This window comes from Onthophagus taurus, chromosome 6 (genome assembly GCF_036711975.1).
Source record: "Onthophagus taurus isolate NC chromosome 6, IU_Otau_3.0, whole genome shotgun sequence".
NCBI classification, from domain to species: Eukaryota; Metazoa; Arthropoda; class Insecta; order Coleoptera; family Scarabaeidae; genus Onthophagus; species Onthophagus taurus.
Window position 1 is genome coordinate 115,158 of NC_091971.1, and position 11,637 is coordinate 126,794.

An 11,637-nucleotide genomic window follows, 5' to 3' on the forward strand; every position below is an offset into this window, starting at 1 on the left:
GTGTTAGATACTCGATAAATATGCTCAAGTTATAAGCAAATGTCATTTACTCACGTTGTGGCCGAGGTGCTACATTGAGATCATATCGTATATAAAAACTACATTATGTTTAACAAAATACACATTTGGTCGTAAAACCCGTCAAAATTGCTTTCATTTGATATTAAACACGATATATTTCGGTTAAAGTAAGGTTATAAACTGTCAAATGTCAAAATTAAATGTAACGAAAAAAAAATTGTTGGTTATAAAGATGTTCTTTTTTAACATAAGTAGACAGAAAATTAAAAATGCTTTAAAATGAACCCAAACTTGACTTATTTATCTCTAACCGTTATCGAGATATTTTTATTTTTACCCAAAAATAAAAATGGCGGTTATTTGACAGTTCATAATCTAACTTTTTTTTATTTTTTAACCCAAATATATCATGTTTGGTATCAAATTGAAGCATTTTTGATTCTTATAAAGATCGTTTCAATATTTATCAAAAATCGGTATATTTAATTTTGACATTTGACAGTTTATAACCTAACTTTAACCCAAATATATTGTGTTTGGTATCAAATGAAAGCATTTTTGATTCTTATTAAAATTATTTAAATATTTATCAAAAAATTGTTATATTTAATTTTGACATTTGACAGTTATTAACCTAACTTTTTTATTTTTTAACCCAAATATATCGTGTTTGGTATCAAATTAATTCGAAATAACAGTACAACAGTATAGCGACTCAGAATTTATGGAACATTTTCGTTTGAGTAGAGTAGTTGCTGAAGATCTAGCAAATCGATTTAAAGCCAGCCAGTATTATAATTATCAAGCCGGAGGAAATGGAAAATTAACAGAAAAACAACATATATTAATATTTCTGTGGTTTGCTGGTCATCAGACGGCTTCTTTCCGAGATGTAGCTGATAGATTTAATATTAGTATAAGTTTCCTACAAACTGTAATCCAGCGAACAGTGCATTTTATAAGCAACCTATCAGACGAAGTAATACAATGGCCATATACAATGTTTAATACAATGTTTTCATATTTTTACTGTTCGAGTTGTGACAAATATCGTACTAGTTCGCAATTAATCGTTACGTGCGCATGCGCATTCATGAATGCACTAATTTGTCACAAACTAATACCTAATTCTCTGCTCGAACAAACCTAATAGTTAATAGTTAATTAATAGAATTGACATTAAACTATAAATGAATTAATTTTCAATTCAATGAAGAACTAAATTTGATAAAAATAAATTTTATTCTTTTTACAACAATTATTATCACAAAAAGAGTGGAAAAAAAGTCTAATAAAACAAATTCATGAATCTAATCGATTAGTGTTTTCCATCGTCTCCTCCATGCCCATAAACAGCGGGATGTGCAGCATGTCCAGATCTAACAACGTGGGCATTGAATCCATTGTGTTTATCGGCGGTGTAATGAACAGTTCTGATAGTTCCATCAGCTTCGTGGAGGGTGTAGTAACCTTTAACGACATCCCCATCACGTTCTTCGTGTTGTTCTTTATTATCGCCAGTTTTCTTGTCGGCGACACCATATTTATAATCGTATTTGGGATAAGCCTTAAATAAAATAAAGTTAAATAAAATTACATAACATTAAGTATACTTACGTAATGATCGTGGTCTTTATGTCCACCATCTCCACCATCACCACCGCCATGAGAATAAAGATGATTATTGGCGTAAGATTCAGCTTTATGAGCTAACGAATACGTAATTGAAGCCAAAATGGTTAAAACGATGATTTTGAATGTGAACATTTTGAGGAGTTAGTTGTTTAACAGATAAAGTTATAATTGAACTGATAAAAATTCGTTTGGTTGTAAGGGTTTATATACCCGAAAAGTTTTATAATGAAGTTGGAAAAAAAAACAACAAACTATTTTACAAGAGATTTACTACGTAATATTGCGTTACGGTTTTCTAGTTTTATATCTATTGAACCTCCGCTATAGAATTGTATAAAAAAACTTTAAGAAAAAAGGTTTAAATTCTTTTACACGAACGAGTGGGCATCTAGTTTATTTAAATTTAGACTATTAACAAGGCCGTTTTAAAACCAGCTACAATCAGGTTATCTAAATTAAAAAATCATCCACTTACTTATACACCTAACTTACCCGCAATGTTTGGAATTTCAAATCTGATGCAATTTCTGTATATAAGAGGAACACGAACTGTTTAATTTCTACTCAGTCAACATCAGTTAACCGAGAGAATCAACAGTCAAAATGAAAATTTTCTTCTTATTAGCTACTTTATTTGTGCTTTTCCAACTTTACGCAGCTTCAGATTACAACGTAAGTTACTTTAAATTAGTATTAACTAAATTATTTATTGATAAAGAACCATCTATGAACAACCTTAATAATCAACAAATAAACTTAGTTTGTAGTCATGGATAAGAGATGGCAATTTACTTGTATTGTTAAATTAATTTTTAAACAAATAATTTTTTTTTAATTGCAGGCCCGACCACGTTACGATTTTAAATACGGAGTAGAAGATGATCACACCGATGATCGCAAACAACAGGAAGAACGTCGTGATGGTGGATTAACCAAAGGAAGTTATGAACGTCAACAGAAGAATGTTTATCAGAGATTGCGTTATGTTGTTGATTCGCAAAAACGTTATTAAATCATCAATTTTGTGTCAATAGATTCTAAGATTATTTTATGTTTTTTTGTGAGAGAGGTGAAAGGAAATAAAAGGATTTTTTAACTTTAAAACTTAATTTTGTGTTCTTTTATATCAACTTGAATATACATTTTTAATTCGTTTTCATGAATCATTAAATAAATAATGTACTAAATGAGCAAGAATTGTTTTGATTGAGATTATCTTAATTTGGCGATCAAATTATTAATAACATATCTAGGTTAAATTTGTACGTTTACCTGTTTTATACGTTTTGAGGTAAAGAAAGTGAAATGTAGCGCATGAATGTAAATATTATTTTTCATTTTTGGGGTGTTGCAATCAAAATAATAAGCGTGAAGGCTGATTGACGCAATTACGCACTAAATATTGGAATAAACGATAGCCAATCTATATGGAACATTTATTTCTAAATTTTTTAAAATGAATTTGTTTATTAAAAAGTTGACTCTTATAATAGCTTTTTAGGAATTAGATTTTATACAAATTTGTCAAATTGAAATCAATGCTTCTTAAAAATATCTATTAAAAAACTGTCCAAACGAAAGAAAAACTTAAAGTTTTGCATAAGTTAACCTCAAACATTCTTCTGTAACGCCACGAAGTTTAATTTTTCTATTCTAAACTGTTTTGGAGAAAAACATTATTTTGACATTCGTTTTCAGAAACCCTCAAATTGAAATCAAATCTTATTAAAAAAACTGTTCAAATAGAAAACTTAAAATTTTGCATAAGTTAACCTCAAACATTCTTCTGTAACGCCACGAAGTTTCATTCAATTCTGAACCGTTTTGGAGAAAAACATCTTTTTTAATATTCATTTGCAAGAAACGTCAAATTGAAATTGGCAATTTATAAACTTATTTGTAAAATGATGTTTGATCTGACATCTTAATATTTAGTACAACCTCAAACATTTCTTTATAACAAAACTGGAAGTTTTAAATTTATTTTCCTAAGAATAATAATTTAAATTTAGTTGTTTTGGGATATCCAAAACTCTTATTGCCAATTTAGTTCAATTAGTGTACGTCATACGCGTTTAAAATGTAGAACGCACCTCTTAAAAGCGAGTTTCGTGCGGCGCATTGGTCCTAATTAATACTTATAAGCATAAACAAGAATTTAATATATTCCACACAAAATACGAAACCAAAAAAATCTCCCCCTCGACGTAAACGATTTCAATCCTTTTGATACCCTTACAAACAGCACATTCACGATAATCCTTCGAACGTAATCGCCTTTCAACTATCAACATTTGTATAGTTAGTATAAAAGAGGCAAATTTCGTTTCAACGTGATCAGTTTCGTTCAGAGTTTGCTTCCAACGATGGTATTCAAGGTGTGCTTAACCCATCCCCACACAAAAAGAAGATTTTTAATCTTTTTCATTCATATAGATTTTAGTTATTTGTACCGCTATTTCGGCGGTTATCGCTGAAGGTGGCCGAGGAGGTGGCGCCCAATCTTATATTCAATATCAAGGACGTGCTGAGGGTGGAAACTGGGGAGGACGTGGAAACGATGGAGGTGGAAGATGGGAAGGAAATTGGGGCGGAAATGGAAATATGGGTGGAGGTGGAGGTGGTGGTGGTGGTGGAAGGGAAGAAGGTGGAAATGGAAGAAAATGGGAAGGTGGTAATGAAGGAAATTGGGCAAATGGTGGAGGTGAAGAGAGAAGATGGGGTAAAAGTTGGGGTGGAAATGGTGGTGGAGAAAGAAGAGAAGAAACGAATAGAAACGAAGGTGGATGGAATCGTGGAGGCGATGAAGGAGGACAAGGATGGAATCGAGGAGGTGGAGGCGATGAAGGTGGAAGAGGATGGGAAGGTGGACAAAGATGGGCTGGAGGAGATGGAGGAGGTGGTGGTCATGGAGCTCAATCGAATATAAACGGAAACCTTAAATCTTATTCTAATCATAAAGCTGATCAAGATGAAGGTTTACATCAATCAGTAAGAAATAAATTTAATTCTGAATCAATTATTATATTTTAAATATTTTAGCATCGTCCTCATTACCAATTCAATTATGGAGTAGCCGATAAGCAAACTCACGATAGACACGAGCAACAAGAAAAACGCGATGGGGATCGAGTTGAAGGTTATTATTCTTTGGACGAACCTGATGGTACGGTAAGAATTGTCCATTACACAGCCGATCATAAAAATGGATGGAATGCTCGCGTTGAAAGACGTGGGCATGCAGTGCATCCGGAAGCTAATAATCGTGGACATGGAAGAGAATAAGTTAAAGACTATAATCTTCATGTAGGAAGAAAAAAATTAACAACGGATGTTAACTAATTATTAATTAATGTATTTTTTTGTAAATATCTTAAGTTACTATTTTTCTTTAAATTAATTATTGTTACCGCTGTGTTTGATTATTATTTTTTTTTAATAAAGTAGCGTTTCATTATTTTTGTTGATTTGATTTAATTGAAATAATAATACAGTGATTAAGAAAATTATTGAGATTATTATTTTAAACATGACCACCATGAAGTTTTGATTTTGTACGGTTTAAAATTAGCCATCCAATGTCTAGTTTAAACAACAAATTAATAATAAAGCAAACAAGGCATTATTAAAGTCCTTATAAATTATATTATTTTATAAATCCCAAGTAATTTATCATTAAGTCGATTAAGTTACATAACGGTGTTAAAATCTGGTTTAATGTGCTTACGGACAAAGAGTAGAAAGTATTAAATAACACGTTATAAACAACTGAAAAAAGCAAATAAAATTAATTCAAAAAATTGATATGGTGTTTTATTGTTTTCAAAATAAATATATTTCGATTTAGATTACTTTCAATGGCACAAATAAATTCGCATTAATTTAAGTTAATGTTCTGTAACGAAACAAAGAGAATGCTTACAATTAACTAATTAATAAAATAATTAATAGGAATTAACGATTTTTATTTTTTAATAAAAGAATCAAAATTTACTTGGTCCAAAATATCTGTATTAAAAAAAAACAACAATAATAATTTATTTATGTGCATTTCATTATGGTAAAGGCCTAAATCTACTTTCAACCACTTTCAAAGTGTATATAAACGAATTAATAACCCAATAAACCTTAGTTCGTATCCAAACACCAAAATCAAATCACGTTTTCCAAGAAAATTATTAAGAAAATCATGGTTTTCAAGGTAAACAAAAAAAATTTGTTATTATTTTAACGAATTCTTTATTCTTATTCTTTAGGTTATCATATTTGGTGTACTTCTTGTTGCGGTAACAGCCGAAGGAGGTGGTCGTGCTGAATCGAATATAAACGGAAATCTTCATTCCTACGCTAACCATAAAGCCGATCAAGATGAAGGATTCGACCAATCAGTAAACATAATGGTCAACATAAAAATTTATTTTCTCACATTTTTTTTTTAGCACAAACCACGTTATGAATTTAATTATGAAGTAAACGATCGAAAAACTAAGGACCAACATCAACAAGAAGAAAGACGCGATGGTGACCGAGTCGAAGGACGTTATTCTCTTCATGAACCCGATGGCACTGTTAGGATTGTAACTTACACTGCAGATCATAAATCTGGATGGAACGCGCGTGTTGAAAGGAGAGGAAAAGCTGAGCATCCAGAAGCGAACAGTCATGGACATGATGAAGATTAAGAAAAATTTGAAAATGTTTTGGGGGTAAAAATTATTTTGTCTTGATTTGTTGTTACAAAAAAATGTTAAAAGATAAAAAAGAAACGAACTCAACGGATGACTTGTTATGCTTTTGTTGTTAATTGTATATATATATTTGTTGTTTGCATTAATAAATTATTTGAATATAAAATAGAAATGTTTTAGTTTATGAAAGAAATTTTAACCCTTTAAGGACCAAGATATACAGGGTGTCCCGTTAAGCGTACGGAGCGGCTGTATCTCAACAACGGTAAGGCCTAGAGGTTTGGGAAAAAAATCTTTATAAGCAAAGTGGGCAAGAGAAATAGCTGGAAATTATTTTGAAGTTCGTAATTCGACCGCTAGGGAGCGTAACTGCCATAGAGAAACATAAAATTCCTGCTATCTCAGAAAGTTAGACGATGAGCTATAACTTTGACAACATCATTTAGTAGCTTGGATAATACCGCATCGCTTTTGTTTTGCAATATTTTTCATATCTGTCATAATAAGGGAGGGGGAGGCCAATGCGTTTTTAAATGTTTACATTTTAATATCTCCTGGACCATTCAACCGATTTGAATATTTTTGGTCTTGTTTGAAAGAGCATTTCATGCAAAACAAATAAGCTAGAGGGCGTTATCTGCAGCGGTTACATATTTTTGTGATTTTTGAAAAAAAGTTAAATGGACCGGTACTATTTACTTCACAGACCGTTAATCACCATAAAATTTGCTAAACATTAGTGAAAACCGCATCTCGATATCTGCATCCATTCTCGAATTATAAAAGAAAATGTTAAAAATTCGTATATCTTAATCGGATCAAGTTACCTTAGGAAACAAATAAGTGATAACAAAAATTTTAGTATCTAGAACCTTCCTCCACACTTTATCCAAGCTTAGAACTGCTTCAAAACTACTTTTGAGGCGTGTTGAAAAGCCAACGGATCAATCATCAACAATGATAATAAAACAAAATAAACCTCGATGCATTTATTTAATCTAGTTTCGACGAAAAAAAAAGCGCTGCTAAGTCTCTTCCCTGGACACGTTTTTACTGGTATTTAGTGTTTTGTCATATTTTCCCTGGTTATTGGTTTTTCTTGAAAAGTCAGGTCGTTTAGTCTACCCAATAGATAAAGGGGTGAAAGCAATGTGGGTTTTGCTCGAACCAAGAATGCATATTATGCAAGTTTACATCAGCTTGTGGACAGATGCTTCATGCATCCATAGCATTTGTGATAAAAGGTTTGGATTGGCCCAAATCATATTTAAAAGTCAATGGTAATAGTTCAGTCTGTTATCATAATCGGTATCTGTTAAGGCCTGATGTAAAACAACGTGGTGGAGATATTATTCTCTTGAGAACTCTGATTTACGAATTCATAGAGACGTCTGAATGGGCTACACGTTGCCAATTTTCCGTAATCTTAAAAACACTTCTAGAGAAAAATGTCTTTCTTTGTCGTAATTGCATTGCACATTTTTGCCATGCAGTTGCATCGTATTCGAAACATTGAAAATAAATCATCATACGCTCTATCATACGCTTCTGCGTTAGTAAATGACATGTTTACAATTACCATGATAATGTGATTTGTTTTTCTCGATGAGGTAACTGGATCCGATTGATGGCATTCGAGTTTTTAACATTTTCTTCTATAACTCGAGAACGGGTGGCGATATCGAGATGCGGTTTTCACTAAAATTTAGCCAATTTTAAGGTGACTAAGGGTCTGTGAAGTAAATAGTATCATTCCATTTAACTTTTCTTCAAAAATCACAAAAATATGTAATCGCTGCAGATAACGTCCTCTAGCTCATTTGTTTTAAAGCAGACGGTCTTACTGAAAATATCTTTAAAAAGAGCATAAAATGCTTTTTCAAACAACACCGAAAACATTCAAATCGGTTGAATGGTCTAGGAGATATTAAAATGTAAACATATGAAAACGCATTGGCCTCCCCCTCTCTTATTATGACAGATATGAGAAATATCGCAAAACAAAAGCGATGCGGTATTATCCAAGCTATTAAATGATGGTGTCAAAGTTATAGCTCATCGTCTAAGTTTCTGAGATAGCGGCAACTTTATGTTTCTCAATGGCAGTTACGCCCCCTAGCGGTCGAATTACGAACTTCAAAATAATTTCCAGCTATTTCTCTTGGTCACTTTGCTTATAAGGATTTTTTTCCCAAACCTCTTGGAATTACCGTTCTAGAGATACAGCCGCTCCGTACGCTTAACGGGACATCCTGTACAGGGTGTATCTGAATGATATGCCCAAACTTCAGGGGGTGATTCTTTAGGCAATTTTAAGGGTACTTTGATATATAAACCATGGGCGACTTGGGCTCCTCTAAGGAGCTACACCCCTCCAAAGATGGCGGAAAATTTTGGTTTAATTTTTTTTTCTCGAAAACCATAAACGCTAGGACAACGAAATTTGGGGAATATATTTAACTGGTAGTAGGGTACGTTTTCACCCTATTTGTACTTTCAACCTATCCTTCTAAACTACTAAACGTAACCACCCCCTTTACATTTTTGCTAAAATTTTTTTATGCAGAGGGTAAATACGTTAAAAAAAAATTACATAGGTAGATGAAAGTATCCTAAAACTTTTTTGTCTCTCTAAAATTTTTCTAAAAACGACTAATTTTTGAGAAAAAAAAAAAAAAGTAAACACTGCCCGTTCAACAACGGGGTTGTCGATCAAAAGTTGGAATGAATTTATAATGAAAAAATCTTAGTAGGCTTTGCAATCTTTGTCAGAAATATTTTTGACGTTTAAATGTCAGTGGTTTTCTTACTATTATTATTGTTTTTCAAATTAATTTATGAATAAAGTTCTACCGCATTTACGCTCGTTCACTGGACATTTCAAAATTTTAAATAAAATAATAATAATAGTAAGAAAACCACTGACATTTAAACGTCAAAAATATTTCTGACAAAGATTGCTAAGCCTGCTAAGATTTTTTCTTTAAAAAATCATTCCAACTTTCGATTAACAACGCTACAGCTTAACAGTTAGTGTTTGTTTAATTAATTTTTTTCTCAGAAACTATTAACTTTTCGAAGAACATCAGAGAGGCAAAAAAGTTGTAGAATATTTTTGTCTATCTAAATAAAATATTTCCAATGTATTTATCATCGTCATAAAAAAGATCTAGATAAATATTGAACGGGGGTGGTTATGTTTAGTAACTTAGAAGGGAACATTGAAAGTACAAATAGGCTCGAAACATGCCCTATTATAAGCTAAACATATTTCCCAAATTTCATTTTCTTGGTGTTAATGGTTTTCGGGAAAAAAAAAATAAACCAAAATTTTTCGCCATTTTTGTCGAAATCGCTGATAGTTTATATGAGAAAGTACCCTTAAAATTGCCTAAAGAATCACCCCTTGAAGTTTGGGCACGTCATTCAGATACACCCTGTATACGCAAAATAAAAAGTATCTCATAGACCAAAACCGTATCTACACGCAATATCGGAATCACGCTTTCATAAGGTTTTAAACGTTTTGATTAAATGTGTTGACAAAACACATTGTTTTTCTTAGTCTTGATAAAAGTTTAAAAGTTGTCATCGTAAAGTTAAAACTTTTGGTTAAACTTGTGCAGAAGATAGACAGTAAATCTTGCAATAATACGGTAGATCAACACTGTACGTTTAAATTTTATATAATCTGAATTTAGTTAAAACCTGTTCGAATTAATTATAACCTGTCACATATTTTTACCATAAAAAATTTTATAGAGCATTGTCCCTTCGGAATGAAGGTGTACTTTCACCAATATAATCGAGTAAAATTAAGTTATAAATCGCTTAAACGTAATCAACGGAATATAAATCATCATTTATAAAAAGAATATAAAATAAATGTATTATCAAAGTTTTAATCTTAATTTAATTTGATACTAATTGAGTTTTATGGTGCTATAATACGATTATACAATCCCATTTTAAGTTTTATGATAATGAGTAGAGAAAAAATTAGTTACATAAAAATTTTGGTAAATTGAACGATTAGATTGTTTATCGAATATTTTTGTCAAGGTAAAAATTGTAACGCGACAGAATAAGTAAATAAGACTTAATTAATTAACTGATAATCGATCGAATTTATTATATAAGTTAAACAAAAAATTTGTGCGAACCACCTTATGAGTGGGTTGCTTTATAAACAAAGTACGAAATCAACTTTCGTTTTCAGGAAGGTGTAAAATGGGTGTGTTCCTTTCCTTTTTCCCTATATAAACGAGGTAATTTTCTCGAAAAAATTATCAGTCTTAAGTTACATCTTGAGAAATAAAAATTGAATCAAAATGATTTCAAAGGTATCAAATAAATCACAATTTCATTTAATTTTTTTAATAATTTCAATTTTAGATCTTCATCGCAGCTACTTTCTTAGTAATTTCTTCTACAGCCCCAATTGATCATCATGATGGTGCTACATCTTACGTTTCATTAAGTTTGGGAGGACATTCTCAAGGAAATCCGCAATATCAACCTTCATCAGCTTACGTTCAAAAAGAAATTCCAACTTTAATTAAATATCCAACGTATTCTTCTTTACCGACTTATTCTTCTGTACCAACATATAATCAACACGAAGAAAAGGAATACGTAGGAGTTTTTATTTTAATTTTAAAAAATTATGTTAATTCTTACTTTTTTGTCCAGGGTCCAGCTCAATATGAATTTAAATACTCAGTTGAAGATAAACAAACAGGTGATATTAAATCTCAACATGAAGTAAGAAATGGGGATAAAGTTCAAGGGGAATATTCTCTTCACGAAGCTGATGGCACTATAAGAACTGTTAAATATTCAGCTGATAAACACAGTGGATTTAATGCGGTTGTTGAAAGAACTGGTCATGCAGCTCATCCTGAAGTCGTACCTGTTAAACCAGTTCCAATAACTTATGATTATTACAAACATTAAAAATTTGTTATAAATGTGTTTTAAATCAATTTTTATAGAAGAATTTATTATTAAATCAATTTTTTTAGATTAATATTTGTATTACATAAATAAAGGTATTTAAAAATACTTTTTTATCTTGACGTGTTCAATTCTCTTCTTGACCTTCCCAACACAAATTGCATTACCCCACTAAATAATCACCTGTTCCAATTTTCGCAACTCTTATTACGCAACTAAACCGCCAATTGGTTCCGCCGCTTCGACACCGAAACACAATAGAAATGGTTATTATACAAAGAAATGGTAACCTTGCCATCTCAAAACTTTAACTGAACAACAAATTCTATACAACATG

General features: G+C 31.4%; 5 protein-coding genes across 5 annotated transcripts; 4 read left to right on the forward strand and 1 right to left on the reverse strand.

The window, feature by feature from the left end:
- Positions 1-1,294: 1,294 nt before the first annotated feature.
- Positions 1,295-2,266, reverse strand: LOC111415718 (cuticle protein 19-like). The gene is made up of 2 exons (XM_023047536.2): positions 1,639-2,266; positions 1,295-1,588 (listed from the first exon to the last, which is right to left on the reverse strand). The coding sequence occupies exons 1-2, from the start codon at positions 1,786-1,788 to the stop codon at positions 1,340-1,342; spliced, it is 399 nt and encodes a 132-aa protein (XP_022903304.1). The 5' UTR covers positions 1,789-2,266; the 3' UTR covers positions 1,295-1,339.
- Positions 2,217-2,765, forward strand: LOC111415687 (cuticle protein 18.6-like). Its single transcript, XM_023047499.2, has 2 exons — positions 2,217-2,328; positions 2,498-2,765. Exons 1-2 carry the CDS (start codon positions 2,260-2,262, stop codon positions 2,666-2,668), a joined length of 240 nt encoding a protein of 79 aa, XP_022903267.1. The 5' UTR covers positions 2,217-2,259; the 3' UTR covers positions 2,669-2,765.
- Positions 2,766-3,984: 1,219 nt separating this feature from the next.
- LOC139430061 (adult-specific cuticular protein ACP-22-like) lies at positions 3,985-5,113 on the forward strand. The gene is made up of 3 exons (XM_071196674.1): positions 3,985-4,034; positions 4,093-4,647; positions 4,699-5,113. Exons 1-3 carry the CDS (start codon positions 4,023-4,025, stop codon positions 4,939-4,941), a joined length of 810 nt encoding a protein of 269 aa, XP_071052775.1. The 5' UTR covers positions 3,985-4,022; the 3' UTR covers positions 4,942-5,113.
- A 607-nt stretch (positions 5,114-5,720) lies between these two features.
- On the forward strand, positions 5,721-6,504 carry LOC111415722 (cuticle protein 19-like). Its single transcript, XM_023047541.2, has 3 exons — positions 5,721-5,857; positions 5,913-6,044; positions 6,096-6,504. Exons 1-3 carry the CDS (start codon positions 5,846-5,848, stop codon positions 6,336-6,338), a joined length of 387 nt encoding a protein of 128 aa, XP_022903309.2. The 5' UTR covers positions 5,721-5,845; the 3' UTR covers positions 6,339-6,504.
- A 4,097-nt stretch (positions 6,505-10,601) lies between these two features.
- LOC139430025 (cuticle protein 7-like) lies at positions 10,602-11,329 on the forward strand. Its single transcript, XM_071196605.1, has 3 exons — positions 10,602-10,687; positions 10,740-10,979; positions 11,037-11,329. Exons 1-3 carry the CDS (start codon positions 10,676-10,678, stop codon positions 11,298-11,300), a joined length of 516 nt encoding a protein of 171 aa, XP_071052706.1. The 5' UTR covers positions 10,602-10,675; the 3' UTR covers positions 11,301-11,329.
- Positions 11,330-11,637: the final 308 nt, after the last annotated feature.